Source organism: Motacilla alba, chromosome 2, assembly GCF_015832195.1.
Source record: "Motacilla alba alba isolate MOTALB_02 chromosome 2, Motacilla_alba_V1.0_pri, whole genome shotgun sequence".
Classification (NCBI taxonomy): domain Eukaryota; kingdom Metazoa; phylum Chordata; class Aves; order Passeriformes; family Motacillidae; genus Motacilla; species Motacilla alba.
The window spans coordinates 133,573,755-133,593,897 of NC_052017.1; the positions used below are offsets into that span (position 1 = coordinate 133,573,755).

The 20,143-nt window shown below is 37.2% G+C and overlaps 1 protein-coding gene across 1 annotated transcript in view; it reads right to left on the reverse strand.

The window, feature by feature from the left end:
* Positions 1 to 20,143, reverse strand: part of ANGPT1 (angiopoietin 1) — a 149,956-nt gene that overhangs the window by 9,390 nt on the left and 120,423 nt on the right. Inside the window, exon 8 of the mRNA XM_038129289.1 lies at positions 63 to 193. Within this exon, the coding sequence (XP_037985217.1) occupies positions 63 to 193 (131 nt within the window). The remainder of the gene's footprint in view (positions 1 to 62; positions 194 to 20,143) is intronic.

Genomic DNA, 20,143 nt, shown 5'->3' on the forward strand with positions numbered 1-20,143 from the left:
TGCTTTAGGAAAACCCAGTAGATTCCTATTAACGTACCATATTTTCAGTCATTTGTACTCACCTCCAGTCAACATGAGAGCACATTTACACATGCAGTTGTCATTGTCAGCATCTTTTGTACTGAATTCAGCTCCATGCAAGATCAGACTACTCTGTTTTCCAGCAGTTCCACTGTGACCTTTTAAATAAAGCCTGAAAGAACAGGGGAAAACAATCAGGGTCACCAAAATAGAAAAGAAATACATGAGATTCAGATTTTTCCCATATCAGGTTGGCATTATATGAAGTGCACCCAGAAAACTCAGTGAATCTCTTGTGTTTTGTCTCAATCTCTCTGTTGTTTTAGGTGTGAAAAGGGGACATTTAGGGTTTTTCAGTGTATCTGCAGTAGCACACAGTCCTTCCTCCAGAGCAGAATCAAGCTCAAGGAATTGGAACTGGAAAGACGAAAAAAAGGAGAGGGAGTGAGGGAGTGAGGGAGTGAGGGAGTGAGTGAGGAGGAGTGAGAAGAGGTGCCCAGAAATCTGGAATACATTGACAGAATAACTGACTACTCAAGTAGCTGGTTTCTTTACTGTTTCTTTCCTGTGGCACAGAAACAGCAACCCAGTTAACAGGAGTCATGTTATTAATGCTTGGGCTTGGAAGAGGATTTTAGCAGCCTTAGAATTTTTAATTCCACAAGCCAACAACTCAGTTCTGCCAAAGCTGTCTTGGAGTGACAAATGGAGAATAACTTACAACTCAAGCCACAAAAGTCTTCATAATTTGTAATGCAATGTATCTTGCTTTTTTAAGGAGTCTTTCAACTAGTTGAAACAACAACCATGAGCTAGGAGCTGGAGCTCAGCTGCAACAGTGGTTGCAATGAGGAGAGGAGAGGAGAGGAGAGGAGAGGAGAGGAGAGGAGAGGAGAGGAGAGGAGAGGAGAGGAGAGGAGAGGAGAGGAGAGGAGAGGAGAGGAGAGGAGAGGAGAGGAGAGGAGAGGAGAGGAGAGGAGAGGAGAGGAGAGGAGAGGAGAGGAGAGGAGAGGAGAGGAGAGGAGAGGAGAGGAGAGGAGAGGAAGGTATCATTTGTCATAATAGCTTCACATGCAAGAAGGAAGAGACAGGATCTCAGTGTCACTGGAGAAGTTTGAAGCCACAATCCTTACACTCAGGAGCAAGCCCTAGCCACTGGAGCAAATAAAAGAGGAAGACACATCCCTCCCCTCTCACTGAATCTACGGGCTAGGAATAAATCAGCCACAGGGCTAACCAAAAAGATGATTTGGTAAGTAGTGGGATAGACTTCTCCACTGAAGTGAGAGACATCTGTTCTGTTTCCTCTTGGGTTATTGCAGAGGGGCAAATATACCTTTTAAATATCAAATATCAAGTGCATAAGGAGTTACAAGAACAGAGGCAGGACATAAGCAAGAGAGATGTCTGCTTCTCTCTGTGATTTACCTTGGAGCGCTATACTAGAAAAAGTTTTCCCATCTTCTCCCACAGACAGAGTGAACAAGGAGAGCAGATGGCAGTCACTGCCTCTCTGTTGTTTTTTTTATCTAGTTACTTTGCATGAACAAAAGAGTAAATGCCTTTACCAGAGTGTCATTCATTCATTTGTTTACATGGAAGACGTACTTAGCTGCAGTGTTCACAGCATTAACAGCAGGAGTAGAGAACATCCCTGACCTTTCTAGCCTGCAGTAGTAGCAGTAGTTTAACCATTGGCATTTTTCTGAGATGAGGAGAGTCTGTCCCAAGACTGAGATTTAAATAAAATTCACTTCTCCCATGGAACTTTGGAGCTGAATTCTGCTTATGAGAGCAAGGGCACCATATGAACAGCTTTCCTTAACCAAGTGCATGGCTGCTGGTTTAGTTTTTTGGGTGTTTTGTTTTTGTTTTTGGTTTTTTTTTTTTTCTGTCTTGCATACGTCTGTGGGTGGATATTGGGTCCAAATAAAGCCAATTGGATTAAACTTGTCACAGAAACTCATTACAGAAAAGCCTTGTCAGGATATTTGAGATTACTCAAAATGTGAAGGCACAGAACCAGATCTTAGCAATATGCAGAATTTCACACTTGTAGACTGATGTGAACTTCATCTAATTTTCAGTGAATTCCTTGCTATATGTGCTTTGTTCAACTCAAAAAATGGAGACATGATGGAGTAGATGCTAAGTATGAATATTTAAAAATAAAAAAATGAATTAAAAAGGAATTGTCAGGTTTATCCTTTTAAAGTAGTTACACTGCCTACCTTAATTTGATTTTAATTTTGATTGTTACATGGCTGAGGCTGATGATTAAATACCTTTGGACTCAATCCTTAGAACAAATTTTGTATATATAGATAGATAACTACACACACATAAACATATAAAACTTTTTGGATTAAATACAAATATCATTCATAGTCAAATACCTTCTGATAGCACAAAAATAGATAAGGCAAAGTGTAAGCCTCAATAGAAGACTGTGAAAATCCTTTGTAATTTAACAAGAAACAACCCAGGAACAGGACTTCAGGAAGGTCATTGCATTATTCTATTGCCCAGTCATGGTGGAAATTAGACTGTAATGACCATGTTAATCTATCAAAGGATGTTTGTTTTAGACAAGATTAATCTAAGATCTGTCTTTGCACATGTCCATTTCTTTGTTTAATACAAATGAAAGGTTGGAATTGATCCCATCTTCATTCATTGGACTTTTGCCTTGTTTTTGGGCTGTGCCTAATATTTTGCAGAACAAAATAAACTTCCCTGAGGTTGTGTTGATAGAAAAATTATTTTTTCACATGATATCTATGATCTGAGATTAAATGGCCGTACATCCTCATTATATCAGCCACACCAAAACTCACAGAAGCCTCATAAAGTTAGTATAAAAAGCAAATGCTGTTTACTTAAATAAGAAAGACAAGGTTAGCCAGGCCTTTTTATTAGCAATCAACACTATAAAACACACTTTGTCCAATAAAAAAAAAGTACAATCTAAGAAAACATAAAACATAAAGAAAAAAAAATTACTTGGTATTCAATGTTTTCCCCAAAGGGTGAGGGCATTAGGATTATTTACAAGCTCTTTACTTTCCCTGCTATTTTACAAACATTCCACTCATCACAGATTTAGAGCTTGTCAGTTATGTTTGACTATTCCTAACAAAATTTGTCTAGTAAGTCTCCAGTGACTTTAAAAGAATAAAGCTTAACTTGGCTCTGAACTCTGGTGTGCTTATCATACTGCAGCCATGTGCAGATGAACCTCAGATGAAACAGTTCTTCTGTTTCTTTGGGCTTTTCTCCCTGGATTGGCATTGCCCAGCAGTTAGAAAACAAATGCCACTGCAAAGCTGGTGCTACTTTACACCAAAATCAGATCTCAGTCAAAACCCAGAGCTGGTCCTGAAGCAAACAGGAGCTTCAGCTCAAGCCATACAGTCCAAACTAGTCTGGCTAGAGACTGCAAGTCTGCACAGCAGCAGGCCAGCTAACGAGATCCTCAGCTCCCAGGAGCAATAGACATCTTACTACTTGGACTTAGTTAGTTATTCAGTATTCTCAGATTCAGACTGGTAGGATTGAACCTTTAAAGCAAACTTCAAATAACTACTAGGACACAATTTCTCTCCCTTACAAAAATGGTGATTCAGGGTATAGTTCCTCTTGGTTGTTCTTGGAGATAAAGGAAAGGAAGTTAAGAATAAAAAGCCATTACTGGTTAAAAGTCAAAGAACATTTTTAAGAGTACATCTCCAGTCTTTCTTGCTCACAGCCAGAAAATTCTGACCAGGAAAAGAAGAGGAAACGCTGGTCTGATTTACACAATAGGCAGGAAAAGTAAATTTGTGCTCATATAAGCAAGAACAAATCTACTTTATCTGCATACGATGAAACTGAAAAAGCAACAAATAAGCAATAGCAATTAAATAATGAGTAAACAGGAATGAGAGAAATACTGCATTTTTATATTAAATTTTGAGGACTTCTGATGATTTTTAATGAAGTTTTAAATTCACTATGAGGAATAGAGCAGCCCTCATTTAGAAACTAGCAACTTTCAGAACTGATGTACTTAAGAAGAAACAACAGGTTTTTTTAATATATTGCAACTGTTATCTTATCATCTTATCTAGCATGGATGTTAGGAGCATTCTGCTTTTTTTTTTTTTTTTTTTCTTCTGGTGATATTATAGCAATGGCAGCTTGGGATCTCACTCCTCAGATGGTGGAGGAGAATTCTCAAGGATGTTTTGCTTTTCATCATTCTTACTGTGTGACACAACTTGACTATCTGCAGCCCCTTGAAACAAAAGTAAGCTATATTGTGTGAAAAGAGTAGATCTAAAAATATTACATAAACAACTGCAGGGCAGCCTGAAAAGACATTTTAAATTTACATCAGACATTTTTGCTTTTACAGTGATTAGATGACCTCTTTCAAATATATACAGCTTAACTATCTTCATACCATGTTTAAAGACTTTAACAGATAAAGTTGGGATGATTCCAAATAAATAACAAAAAAATATTAAAATGGTATAGTTCTGCAACATACAGCTGTGAAAACTGCAACATACAGAATGAGATGTAAAAAAAATCTGAAAAATTAAATGAAATCATAAATCCATGTGAAAAAGTTGTGCACTAAATATCACTAAGAGTGTAGGAAATAGTTTCTGATGCAGTGCTTTACATATCAAGCATTGAACGTTAAACTTTATTTATTTATTTATTTATTTTTACTAGAATGAATGAGAGTTCAGTATAACTCCCATAATTTAATATTAGCTAGTTTTCTCTATTTTTTTTCCGCTAGAGTTGCTAGAAATCACTCAGTCCTTTACTTCTAGCAGTCTCTCAGTGAAACAGTTAAGAAGACACATTGTTGGTGACAAATACTCTGTCTGTAAACAACCAAATAAGATAATAGCTTATTGCAAACAGGAATAACCATCATTAGGAGATGTAGAGAACCATCTCAACTACCTCAGTGTGCATCTCTTGAACATGCTGAGTTAAGAGCAAATTTCACCATTGCCACAGTGCTAAAAATCTGAGCAGAGATCTCCTTGACTGGAATTCATAAACATAAGTAATGGCCTAATATCTTTAACAGCTAAAAATAGAGAGAACCAAGAGCCTCGAAGCAGGATTTAAAAGATTCAGCATGATAAATGGAGAGGAGCACATCAAAGCTTGTCTTTGGGAAATACTTTAAAGGGATGCCTCCAAATTCCCACCTCAGTTTTGTCTCTGCAGCATAAAATGTCATTTCTCCAGCCTGCTCATTCCACATGGCAGGAGGGAATCCCAGATTCTGACCCCTTCCCAAAGGAGGGGTTGTTAATTTTGATGGAAATGATCATGGAAAAAAATAGTTACATGAGGATCAGAATCCTGTACCCAGAGTTCCCTTTTCCGAGCTCTCTCCTCACTGGGTTTTTATTTTTCCTAACTTTGACAAGAACAGAGGGCACCTACATCTCAGTCCTTCTAACCTACTGGTCACCACTTAGGTATGCCCTGCATGTTAGGCATGTGAAAAACATCTTTGTTTTTAAAACCCATGTGACTGACATTACTTTGTCCTCTAGTTTAGAAAAGTTTGAGGTTGAGGAAGGATTTAACTTGCGTTTTCCATCTGGTTCACAGCTGCATCTAAATTTTGGATAGCTTAAGTTTCTGAAACTAAACCCACTTGTAATGATGCTGAAGTTGGTAGAGTTTCATGAAATGCTGCATTAGTCAAACAATTCCATTTATAATGGAATTTAGGTAATTAAGTCCCTTTGTGAAGCAAAGACCACTGGACTGCAACCACTTAGATGGACCCAGTATGAGATTATACTTAGGATACTCTTAAGTCTAGACATTAATTGCAATAATTCTAAGAAATAAAACAAACAAACAAACAAAACAAAACCAGAGAGCAGCTTCATTTTTAAGTACAGGTTTTGGGGCTGTTTTCCATCAAAAATGCTTTGATTAATTATTTAGGAATCAAACCCCCTTTTTTACTAATTAATAAGACATCATGTCTGCATTAAATATTGTTAGTTAGAATTCTTGCCCATGTACCTTTTCCTGAACATAGTGCAAAATCTCCCCAAGACTTCCAATGGTAACAGTTTTCCATGAATAGCAAAATCAATCCCTGTAATAAAGACCCCTTACAAATATTCAATGATAGATAACATGATGTGAACAGGAGAAAAAAAATCTAAATAATTACTCCAGAGAAATACTGCTGTCACTGAGGTTGAAACTGAAAAGTCTGCCAAAAGCTGGCTAAACATGGAACTAAATATAATGTGGGAACTATCTGGGAATCCTAACCCTGGTATTTTACCTATATGCTCTAACTTTTTCATTGTTTAGTACTCCCACTAAAGGATAAAGGGAAATCCATTTATCCCACATATCCCTTGTGCCTGCTAGTTTTTAAAATCAGTGGAAAGATCATCTCGTGGCTGGAGATAGAGCATGACCCATCTGTGGTTACCAGGGAGATCCCTGTGAGTTTGAACTCTGTCAGACTGTAGAGTCAAAGGTATCTCAGTCAGTGCCCTTGCCCAGATTTCAAATAGATTGTCTGGGCACCCATTTGGATCCTTTTTCTTCTTTTGGAAATAAAACTTCTTCTTAAACACAACCTTTATTTTTTCTTTGAAAGGGAGAGGAGGAAATATTTTGATGTCATTTGGGCAGAGAATATTCTCCTTATAAAAACAAATTAAATTAAATTGACCCACAATTTTTAAAATCATGAATCAAGATTAACTAGCTAGCAAGAATGCAACACAAGATGAGGTAAATAATTATTAGAAGTAAACTAAAAGCTACCCCAAAAGAAAGGAAAATCCTTTGGAGAAATTGAAAAAACAAGATAGGGAGGAAGATGACAAAAACATCACTACTCACAAAATGCTGAGCTCTTGCTAACTCATTTAATTGAGTTGCAAGAGCAATTCACCACCTTGATTGCTGCCTGTCTTTGAATGAATAACTGATGCAAAAGTACCAAAGAGAAGCAGAAAGGCAATATCACATTTGGTGCCTGATTGGAGAAAACCAGAAATATCAACCATAAACCCTAAGAATACTGCATTTTCCCCACTCCTATCCTTAGTACAAACTTGAGAAAAAGTGTACTTGGTAAATTCATAGACCTTTAATTTAATTTTATTATATTCCTAATGGAGTTTGTAACTGCAAACAGGAGGCATGAAGGCTCTGTAAAATGTTGAAAACCTGAATAATGCAGTAACTCTGACAACTTGAACAGATTTTTAATTTGGCTCTTAATATTCTTGCTGCCTGCACATGAAAATAATTTCCTTCTACATTTCCTTTAGAAAAGTGTAAGACAAAATAACCTCGGAATTTCTCCTTGATTGCTCTGTAGCAATGACTCACTGCTGTAATTATTGTTTGACATCACTGCTGCTTCTTGCCCATTCTCCTGTTGAGACAAGTGAAATGTGCCAGCCAATAAAATATTAATTCTACATATCCAAAGTAAGAACATATATCTGCCAATTTTAAAGATAAAATGTGACTATAAAGTACAGCTATAAATGAATATGATCCGTTTTCTTTTGGAATTGTTTCACTACAATCTGTTTAAGGGACAACAAAGGCTTTATAGTAGAGGGATCCTTCCCTGAATTGCATACTGTCAACTGAAAAACTTGTTTTCTATCTCTAAGAGCCCACAGAAAGTTTAGCTTGTGTTTGAACTTCAGACCTGACAGGTCAAAGGAGAAAAATATGTTTGTTCTGGACAGTGAACAGCCTAGCTGTAAGTAAGAAACACATTTACACATTACAGAAAAATATGAAATAGTCTAGTAAGCCTGGATGTTGTACTGATTGTAAGTTTTTGCATAAAATGAACAAATTTGATTTTCTAGATTAAATTTGATTAATAGATTAATAACTGAGTAAAGCACTGTACTTATTGAGTAAAAGTGTACAGGGTAAGGATAACTAAAAGACATCAGGATCATTTTTCCTAATGCACAGCACATGGCCTGTCATACTCCTGTGCTTTGTCATGGTTTGCAACAAGTGTTTAAAAATATGTTTATTCTGGACAGTGAACAGGCAAACATATGCTTCAATTACTTGAAATACATGCTACAGAAGCCACAGAAAGTCCCTGGCAGTGTGAGCTGCTACGTTTGCAGCTGATGTCAGTAGCATAGTGGTGATGGAGAGGAAACATACGGTAACGCTGGGTTTTGCTGCTAACAGAAACAGAAACATACTTAAGGCTACTATCACAATGATGTGTTGAACAGAAATAATTCCCTCTACTCTAATCTCTCACCAAATACAGCACTGAAGAGATACATTAATCTGCTACTACCATTTTCTGTTAAAACTATTTTTCAACACAATACTTATTAAAACAAAATCACCCACCAATGTTTTTTCTTTTCTCATGAAAATCTGAAATGAAACTTTTCAGTTATTCGATTTATTACATTTCTTATTAAATGAAAGTTAAATTCTTGCTACAGAAAAAAAAATTCACTCTCTCACCAGCTATATAAACGCTAAGATTTCCTGTTGCTGCAGAAACTACCACTTTTGTTCATGGCTCTATAAAACATCATGTTAATTTATAAAATGTAGGGCCTGAATTAATTTCAAGCTTGAAATAACTATAGATGATTGATGTTTTAAATGGACATATAAACATTAAACTATGCTAAATGATAATGCAATTTATTTTTATAACATTGAAGATTGATTAATGTCTTAAAAAATAAAATACAAAAATTAGAAGTTATCTGAACTTTTTCCCGGCACATGGACAAAGCCAGGGTTAGAGAAATTTGCTTAATTCAAAATGTAACCTAAAATAAAAAAATCTTTTTCTCCCTACTCAAACAGACTTCCTGGGTGTGGCTGAAGTCAACAGCAGAAATGCCAAAACTGATTCTTAAGGGATTTTTTCAGCACAGAAATACAAGGACTCTACAGAGAAAGTAATATTTTAAAAGTTTTTAGGTTTATATAAGTAATCAGACCTTCTGATGCTTATCTTTACTGAATTGCTGAAGGTTGTGGTGTTTGTATATCTTTATTTAAGGACCTGTTTTACAGACATTGAAGTTAGTGGAAAAGTTCAGTGAACATTTGTTGGAAATTTGATTTATCTTTAAATTGATTAATCATGTTTGAAAATCCAGTAAAAGAGACCCAGACAACTACAGTAAAATTTAAACTTGGTACTTCTTCCAAAATATGCTTGGACGTTCCAAAAGTCTCGTAAATATACTTTGTTGAAATCCATGCAGATATATTGTAATAGTGGATTTCATAAATCTATGCTTTAGTTGTACTGAGGGTGACATTAATTATACACTGTCATCCACATAGGTTATACATTATCCTAATTAACTGTTTTAGATAAAATGGAAATAGAAAGCTTCATGTATCAGCATGCTGTTCATGCTTACTTTTACCCTGATGGCTACTGTGGAGATACTGGGTTTTTCTTACCAAGCAGAGTCATTGAGAAATGTCATTTACAGGCCACAGTAAAATATTTATCACACAGTTCACTTAATTGAAAGTCATTAATCATAAGTAACTACAAAAGTTACTAATATCATAGATAGACTTATGGTAAAAATTTGTATTAATTTTAATGAGATAAGTTGGTGTTTTGAAATTAATGTGTCTAAAGAGCATATAGTCAATGTAGGTTGGGGGGAGGGGTGCTAGTGTTTTGATTTGGGTTTCTTGTGGGGTTTTTGGTTGCTAAAAGAATTCCTGGCTGAAATATAACTACTGAACTTACTTTTTCTAATCAAATTGGATGTTGAATAAGGAGCAACATGTAATCACCATTAAGAAATTATTTCAATATTGAATTGGACAAAACATCTAGGTTGAATAACATATTTTCCTCATGTTTCCACTGGCACAACAGTTAATTGAAACTGTGAAAGTTATTTTTCAAATATTATGGAATGATAGAAAAAATTATGTTGGAAAAGATCTTTAGGACCATCAAATTCAATCATTAATCCAGCACTGCCAAGCCCACACTAAATCATGTTGCTAAGTACCACATCTCCAGAGGTTACAATACCTCCAGTGACGCTGGCTCAACCACCTCTCTGGGCAGCCTGTTCTAATGTTTGACAATTCTTTTGGAGAAAATTTTTCTCCTAATATCCAATCTAAAAGTCCTCTCATGCAGCTTGAAGCTGTTTCTTCTTGTCACTTGTTACCTGGGAGAAGAGGCTGATTCCCCCAGCTACAACCTCTTCTCAGGTAGTTGTAGAGAGTAATAAGATCACCCCAAGCCTCCTTTTCTCCAGACTAAGCATCCCCAGCTCCCTCAGTACTCCCCACAAGACCTGTGCTCCAGGCACTTCCCCAGCTCTGTTGCCTTCACCAGAACATGCTTTAGAAATCTCTAGGAGGTTTGTTGGGTTTTTTTTTTCCCTGTGTGAAGAGCTTGGATATAAGGAAATTTATCATTATTGATAAAGGTGGAAATAGTGTGCAATTTATTTTTCATCAATTTGTTTTGATTATTTATTCTTTATTCTGTGCCAGCAGTGCAATCTTCTTTTCCATTTGTGCCCTTTTCAGTATTTGCAGTTTCTGTTTTATAATTTTTTTCCAGTTATTAATGACCTAATAACCCTATCAAATCTGACTACAGCATTGGTTTAATGTGGATGGAATGGAATGAGTTTGCAGCTGCCAACAGACTACAATGTAAAGAAATAACTTAATGAATAACACATTAAAATAAATATTTTGGGTTCTGCATGAGATTTTCAAGATTTATGCTGGGATTCATGTCAAGAAATGTGTTCTTCCCACTGCATGAATCCCAGAGGAAAATGCAAGGATGTTTTGGGGAATATTATTTTCAAAGCAAAAAGTTAATCAGAATTTTTTTTCTCTTACCTGTGTTTGAACTTGCTCAGTCCTGATGGATAAGCCAGTTCACAGTTTATGAATTTCCTCGAATCAGATTAAAGGGCTTTATCTTGTGGCTATGTACTCAGACTCATGACATTAGTAAACAGCAATAGATATTGAAGAATCACTTTGTGGAGGTGACAGGAAAAGCAATAATTTCCAAATATGGAAACAGTAGAAGATAGTATTAATGACAACATAATTGTCATGACCTCTTTCTGACCCTTATATTTTAATTTTTTTATGGTTTTATGTCATCTTAAAGAGTGTGCAATCATAATGAAACAAGAGTGACTTGACCTTCAGTGAGAGCTCTGGTGGTCCTGCCTCAACAAAGTCCTGACTATGTGCTTAAAAGAAAAAAATTACTTGGGTACATTGCAGAATGACTCAAATAAGTCTATGAAGAAAAAAAAAAAGATTAAATGGAGGACAGGAAGGAGAAGGAGAAAAAAAGGTGAGGACGAGAAAGCCAAGGCTTGTCTTATTCACATAGTGTCCTTCACATCAGCATTATTCATTTTTTGATTAAAGATTTAATTTATTGGAAACTAGATGTAGAATAAAAGTACTTATATACACAAGTACATCCCACCTTCAGTCTGAATAGTGTGCAACAGGCCTGGCTTGATCCCTTCACTCATTGGTGTCTGTATTGTACAACATGCAACACTTATCCTCTGGTGTTTATCTTCATTATCACACTAAGGTTAGGCTTTCAGTATAAGGGCAAGCATTTAGGAAAAGGCAACAAATTTTATAAGTGACTGATGCATAGAGAGTTTCTGTGAAATGTTTATAGCTATTTGAAAAATAAATATTGGCTTCACTGTTTCCTTGGTTTTCTTAATGCAAAATTAAGTTTAAAAAATGCCAAAATGAGTTATGTGGCACTAAGACCTTGGTAGAAAAATATAAACAGACTATTAAAACATATTTCAACTCCCTTGGCGTCATTTGTGGCCAACAAACAGTCATCTATGAGTGAAAGGTTAACTGACTGTCACCCATTTATGATCCAAGTTCTTTTCTGGTGCCACACTGACCAGGCCAACAGTGCTCAGCATGTTTTACATGCCTTTTTCACCCTAAAAACCCAGGTCATGACCTAATAAGAGCTGTGATTCACAGTAATGACTCCTTTGGTTCAAATGGCATTGAGGTAGATGCAAAGAGGTTTTACTTCAGTACAAATGAATTATAATTCTAAATAAAAGAAAATAAAACATGAACAGTGCACATGCACTTGGGTCAAGAGTTTTGAGCTGTTCCAGCACTGATTTTAAATTGAAAACACTTCAGCCTCTAGGACCTGATGAAACAGAAGACTAGAGACCAAGCTCTGTATGGTACCAGGCACTTTTCTTTCTTTTTCTAATTAGGCTTTCATTGTTACTGAGTACCTCCTTCTTGCAGATCTTTGCAGACCAACCAACCAACAAAAACTTCACTGTATTGGGTATCACAATAAGTTTGTGCTCTGACATTCAAAGTTGGAATCTGTTGAAAGGTTTATGTAAATTAGCAGCTCTTTAGACATGGTTTATACCTCTGCTTTATGATCTAGCTCATCCGCTGCATCGCTGCTGTGAACCAAATAATGAATAATATCACTTTTTATTATCATTATCTAACAGATAGAGACAGCTAAATCAAGTATTCATTTGATAGGAAAAAAATCCCAAAACCCAAACCCAGGAGAAGAAGGAACTTAAAGACTGGTGCAATAAATGACTACTGAAAAATCTGTGATGATCCCTTTGCCAGATTCTCTTCAGGCCCCACAGGTACACGTTATTCTTTGACTCATGAAAGAGGGAAACTCACAAAAAATACCACACGTCTTTGCTGGTATTTGGTGAAAATATAGTGAATCAGTGCAGAAAGTGTTCTTAGGATCAAGCTCTAAAACCTTGCCAGTAGAGCTGTTAATGATAAAAGGATGGGAAAAAAACCACTGGCATTGGTTGGCTGGGAAGCTGGTAACAGATTTCAGAGACTTTAACCATGTACATTCTAGATTAAATAGGGGTCACTCTAAGACTTTCTGCTTGTGTTTTTCCAGCAGATGAAAGCTTGCTCTGTCAGTTGTCTCAGCAGACATGAGCTCATTCTGCCCACACTATCCTGGCTGGAAGCTGAACTGTCACAGTAAGCGTGACACTGAACCTACTCACAGGCAGGGTATTTTAGCTTGGGCTCAAAGCCACATGGACAGGTCTACCAGGCTTCTGCTTAGCTCAGAGAGTGGGCAGAGAGTCAGCAGCTATGAGGGCACACTCTCTGAGGGGGCCTCCAGGTCCCATTCTTGGCTTCTGCATTGTAGAGATCTAAGTGTGAATGCTTGGCTCATGGTGAAAATTGTGGATATTTCAGAAAACTTTGCAAGCAGAACTTCTTTTTTTTTTTTTTTTAATCTGGAGATATTGTCACTAATACTAAATAAATTCATCGTGACCTTGTAAGCAGTTAGTGGTCAACTTCACTTTGATGGAGATCTTAGTCATCCACAGGAAGAATATAATTTTTCTCATTGAAGTCAGAGACACATCCCATTTTTTTTAAGCAGATTTTCTACCTTTCAAGACCAACATTTGGAAGTGTCATTTTTTTTTTAAGTTTTGATCAAAGTTATGGGAAGAATAATGTCCAGGTTAAATATTTTGAGCTGGACCTGAATTTGATCCTGAAAATGCCCTGCACTTTACACTTGCACAGATAATAGTGAAGAGAATTATGCAACCAGGGAATCTTAATTAAAGAAACTTTTCCAATGTTTTCTAATTGTGAAATGTTTTCTAATTGTGACTTTTACTGTGAGAGTTTTTTCCTCAGTCTGCATTTTACTTTTGCATTTGTTTCTCTGCTTGTACACTTAAGATTGATGCATTATGCTGCAACTCTAAATTTTCTGCATATCAGTGATTAACAAACATCAATGAAACACTAAATTTTCACACAGTGATGCTGTATCTATCTGAAAGGACATTTGGCATGTCCTTCCATATATCCATTAGACTTTGTACAGAAATTTTCACTACACTAAACTACATTCTGAAAATTATTATAAGTTGCAGAGGGTATTAACACTTACATTATACAAGAATTTAGTGAATTCAAACAGTGAAAAAGTTACAAGAGCACACAACTTCTAATTAAGAAAATTATTGCAACAAAAAATATTATATTATTCATTTTAATAGAAATTTACATAAATAGCACATCACTTAAGTCCATGTGATGGATAGTCCGAATTTAAAAATCACATGACCTTGCGATGTCTGAATACTCTACAAATAGCAGTTTTGACATTAAAAAATTCCTCATGGGTGGTAAATATCCAGAAGAGCCTCAGCTACACAAGACCCTTTTATTCAGGAGCTGTTTCATGTCAAGAAACAATGTTACTGACTTCTATATTAAAATCTACACCAACAAAACCAGTAATTTTTAGCTTTTGGTAGATGCTTTGATGCAAGTAGCTTAAAGAAATGTAGTTATTTTTGGTGCTATTACTGGTAGAAGTGGGAGCTCTTACACTGGGGACAGTGAAGTCCATTCAGCACAGGATTTGATAAATTTTGTTAAAATACTTGTTTGAAATTCTTCCAGAATGTAAATGTAGAGGTGGCATAAAGCAATAAAGGCTTAAAAGAGAGTAAAGCTGTGCAAGATGACTGACATTGTAGATAGCGAAGATAATGAAAACAAAAGGAAAATAGTCATTTTAAATTAGAGAAGCAAAAGAACAGGTCAATATTATGTTAAAGCTTGTGCAGCTTTCTGTTAGGTGCCACAACACGCTCTGTCTTCCCCTGTAAGCTGGGACAGACCTTGTGGAATATGTACTGAACTGCAATATGTAAAAAAGAGATCAATACTGAGTTTCAATTGATAATTTTTCTGCCAATATTTACATTCATTAAACAGTTCTCTCAGACCTCAGACTCATGTACTTGTGCAGTAGCCCTCAGCAAGGATTTCATAACACTGTTCTGTCTAGAATTACGTTGTTCTCACATAAACCTACTTTTTTTTTTTTTTTAAGATTCTTCACTGGGTAGTAGGTGGTTGAGCTACTAGTTGCTGTTACTCTCAACTTTTCATGTAAAAATTTACTGACCTGAGTGACTACTACCCACCACATCACAGTTAGGTTTTTATGGACTCTGCAAGAGAAAGGTTTAAAACCACAAAACCTCCCTCAGCATGCCATAACCAGCAACATGTGTCCTGCTGCAAATAAATCACTCAAGATTCACAGAGCCTCAAAGGGAGAACAAATGTGTGTAGCAGAATAGTATCCACTGCTTCACAACACAATTACATAATTTAATAAAAACCTATTTAATTCAAAAAGAGACGTGGAGCAGGGAGAATAATCTTAGAAATTCCTCTTGCACTTCATTGACAAGTGACCTGGTACCTATTCATTCACTGAGCAGTGGATTCATCCCTGCACAGTGTCAGGGATTCATCGAGGAGCCTGTTCCCTGGCAGCATGGACTGCTGCTTTCTCTTGGGAAGCAACAGCTATGGTCTGGATACCCTCTGGCAAATGAATGCATTAACCCAAGGCCTTTCATTTCTTTCCTGAGTAAGACAAGACATTGCCTCCTACCTTCAGGCTGTGGGCTGTGAACTGTCAGGGGATATAAATGGATGCCTTGCTATTTTCAGAATTTCCTAATGGTTAACTCTAGGCAGCTCTGTGCTCTGCATGTTGCCTGATTTGGCTTCTGTCTAAGCAGCTTATCTCTCCCCAGGCATGCACAGAGAATCGAGTGTCTCAGATAGGGTCCTGCAGTCTGCTCCTAGGGCTCAACAGCTTTAATGTTAGCACCAAAAAATCCTTATCTCACCTACCTGTAGGAAAACATGCGAAAAATCACTTAAATTCATTAAATCTAGGATGAGGCCTAAGACTAAAAAAATTGTTACAAAATATTCTTTTTTTCTTTGCCTCAAGTTTGAATTGATGTTTTCTTTAATTGTAGATAAGCTTTGTGGGAAAATAAGATACTTTTGTTCTTGCTCATATATTTTCCATTTCTTAAAAAAGTTTAGGAGTCTGGAGGAGGAGATAATGTCATGCATACTGTGTTCCATAGTGATAGCTGTGGTGGAACATACTGGAAAACAAGCTCCTCTTTCAGTTAAGTATCTGAAAAGCCCTAAAATGCCAAAGGAAGGAAAAGATTCTAGACTCGTAAGAGCAAAATCAAACTTAATTACTGAAAGTCTCATACTAATGTCCTATAAAGAACTACTGGAAGGTGGGTTCTGCAGGCACGTGAAACTGAATATAAGAGAATTATCCAATATCGATGAAGGAAATATATCAGTTTGGAGAAGGTAATTGAAAATTAATCTGTTAAGGGAAAAGGATAGAGAAAATCAAGACTGAAGACATCATCAATTTAGAGACAGCTTGAAAGATCTAATAATGAAAATAGATAACAGATATCTACCTATTAGTGATGAATAATATATACACCAAAATGGTTAGGCCATAGTTACATCATATTCTGAACATGACTTACACTGGAGGCTTTGCCTTCCTCCTTGGAATCAAGGCTGCTGTATCACTAACAGTGTATATCTAGTAAAGCTTTTATACTGGTGCTTTTCTAAAATCCTAAGGAAATAATTTTCTTGTGTTTATGGAACACCAATGTTGATTTCCCCCCATGTCCTAGATACTGGTTCGTTAAGGAGTTCTAGTGATAATGTCTGATAAATTGTGTAATTTCTGAGCTGCCTTTGCATATACTAATGCTTTCAAGTATTAAGTAAATAATAAAACAATAGAATCATAGAACACTGTGGGTTGGAAGGAACTTTGAAGGTCATCTAGTCAAAACTTCTACTCCAGTGAGCAGGAATATCTTCAATTGAATCAGATTGCTCAGAGCTCTTTCCCACCTCACCTGGAACTTTTCCTGAGGGCATCTATGACTAATTTGAGAAACCTGTTCCAGTATTTCACCATCTCATTGCAAACTATTTCTTCCTTATGCCTAGTCTGAGTTTGTACTCTTCCAGTTTAAAACCATTATCCCTTATTTTATGGCAACAGGCCCCATAAAAACACTGTCCCAACCTTTCTTATTATTTCCTTCTAATTCCTGAAAAACTTCTCTAAGGTTTCCCTAGAGCCTTCTCCAGGCTGAACAACTCCAACTCATAAATTTTCCTCACAGGAGAGGTGTTTAAGCCCTGTGATGTTTTTCATGGCCCTCCTCTGGACCTGCTCCAACAGGTCCATGTCTTGTGCTCCGAGGTATCCAGAGATTAACAAAGTATACCAGATGAGGTCTCACCAGAGCAGAGCAGAGGTGCAGAATCCCCTCCTTTGCCCTGCCACACCTCCCTGGCCACACTGCATTTGATGCAGCCCAGAACACGTTTTGCTTTCTGGGCTGCAAGTGCACATTGCTGGGCCATGTCCAGCTTCTCACCACCCAGAACTCCCACAGCCTTCTCTTGTGGGCTGCTCCTCATCTGTTCATCTGTGTTGATATTGGGTCTTGCCCTGATACAGGTCCAGAACCTTGCTTCCAGATCATGATCTTCACCTGACTGCCATGACTTTTCAAATGCCAAAGTGGCTTGGCAACTCCATCAGCCCATTCCCTCAGGACTCTGGGATGCGTCTTGTCAGGTCCCATAGACTTATGTATGTTCAGGTTCTTCAGATGGTCACAAAACTGATATTCTCTTACAATAGGAAGGACTTTACTTCCTCAGTCCCCATTTTGTAGTACATCTGCCCAAGAGCTGTGGGAACAGACATTGCCAGTGAAGACTGAGGCCAAAAAAATTTGTTGAGTACCTCAGCCTTCTTTTCATCTCTTGTTACCAGTTTTGTCAGTCTTACTCATGGAGGAGAGTATACTTTATTTGACTTTCTTTCTCTTGCTGACACACCTGTAGAAGCCCTTCTTATGATTCTTTGCTTTCCTTGCCAAGTTAGCTCCAACTGCAGCTTCATTTTCCTGATTTCATCCTATATAACTAGGCAGTGTACGTACACTTTTTCCAGGATATCTGGCTGTGCTTCCACTGCCTGTGCACTTCCTTCTTGCCCTTCAGTTTGACCAGCAAGTACTTAGCCATGGTGCTCTCTTGCCTTTCTTTACCTGTGGATTTCTTGCACCTGTGGATTGCTAGAATTGAATTTTATGGGAACTGTCCTGAAAGATCTATCAGTCTGTTCTGCTCCCTTGTCCCTGAGGACATATTTCCAGGGGCTCCTATTAATTAGTTCTTTGACCAGAGGTTTCTTTCCTAAAATTCAGGGTCTGACTTTAGTCTTTGCCTAACCCATATCCCCCAGGATGCAAACTCTATCAATGCATGAGCAACCTGGTCTAGTGGAAAGTGTCCCTGTCTTTGACACGGGGTTGGAACTAGATGATCTTTAAGGTTTCTTTCAACCCAAACCATTCTATGATTCTGTGATTCTATGACCACTGAAGTGCAGGCTGCTTCCAATCTTGATGTCAGTGATTAGCTAGCTCACTTTTGTTGGTGACCATCACATCCAGTATTCCATCCTCTCTGGTAGGGCTGCTTATTACCTGGCTTAAGAAGTTATCCTCCATGCACTTCAGGAGTCTCCTGGATTGTCTACAGCTTGCTATGATAATTTTTCAGGAGATGTTGGAGTGACTGAAGTCCCCAAGCAGGACAAGAGCCTGTAAGTGCAATGCCTCCCATGGCTAGAGCAAGAAGGCTTTGTCATTAGGCTTTCTTTGATCAAGTGGCCTGAAGCAGACACCAACAACCAGCCTCCCTTTGCTGCCTCAGTCTCCAATTCTTAACTGTAAGTTTTCAAACTGTTTGTGGCTGTTCCTCAGAAACAACTCTTTGCAAATGTATCCATTTATTGATGTACAGGGCAATGCCTCCACCCTTCCTTCCTTGCCTGTCCCTTCTGAACAGCCTGTGGTCACTGAAAGCCACACTCTAGTCAGGGGATTCATCCCACCAAGTTTCAGTAGTGGCAAGTAGGTCTTAGTTTTCTTAGTGGCACAGTGGCTTTCAGCTCCTGTCTATTGCCCATGCTGTGTGCACTGGACTGTTAGCTGTGCCACTTTCTTAAAGGAATAGCCCTTGATTCTTTTGAGATATTTCGCTGGTGTTTCTCTCTTGGCCTCTGTTACCTCAGGAGCCCCTGGCTCATCTTCAGAAGATGCACTGCACGGCAGAGCAGCCAGCCTGTCTCAATGCATTCTCATTAGATTCCATAACAGAGAAGAAGGCAACCTCTGCTCCTCCTCCACAGTAGTCACAGCTCTTGCATAATAAACTATAAATTACTATAATGAAGTTAGAAGTGGGAAATGATTAGCTGTGGATGGATAGTGTATATTGGGATTTATGTGGATTAAGATAATTTTTTTTAAATTCATAAATTCTATGAGCATACTTACATCAACTTTCAGTCAGAGAAATTATTATATTTAATTTCTGCTTACATTTGGAGATACTGCATAAACTGCCAGTGAATTTTAGTCACTGATATGTTTTAGGAACACTGGCATGTTTCCAGAAAGACCTCTGGCTAATGGGCATTGGATTGAATCCTTGCACTTCCAGCATTTAGGCTTCACAGAATATTATTGGACTGACAGTATTGTTTAAAAAATCCAATTATTTAAGCCAGATATATTATATATAAAAATAAAAATTTTAAATGTTTTTATCCATATTATTGATTTTAAACCGCCGATCGGTAAAAGTAATAGGAATTATTATTAATTTCAAGTCATAGAAATTATGCATACCACAGATACCATTCTGTCTGTTAAAAGGATTTTACATGGATATTCCCTCTGAAGTAGATTTGCAAATTGAATTTCAGCTTCCAAATATAAATGAATACCTACAGGCTTTTTGCATTTTTGCAACATGACTATTTTTAAAATTATTCTGTAATTTTCAAATTTGGCAAGAAAAGTACTGGGGTCTGGGCACAGAAGGTCCCAAGATGTTCTGTGTTTATTTTTTCACTTTGCTACAGATTTCCTATATATCTTCCACTGTACTTTTCCTTCCCCATTTGAGAAAAGACTGAATGAATCCTTCAAAGTTGTACTGTGATACAAATCACACAGAAGAAGCTAAGTAGATGGCTCAAAAATTTACAAGTCAGACTGATCCCCAATTTTACCTAAAAAATAAA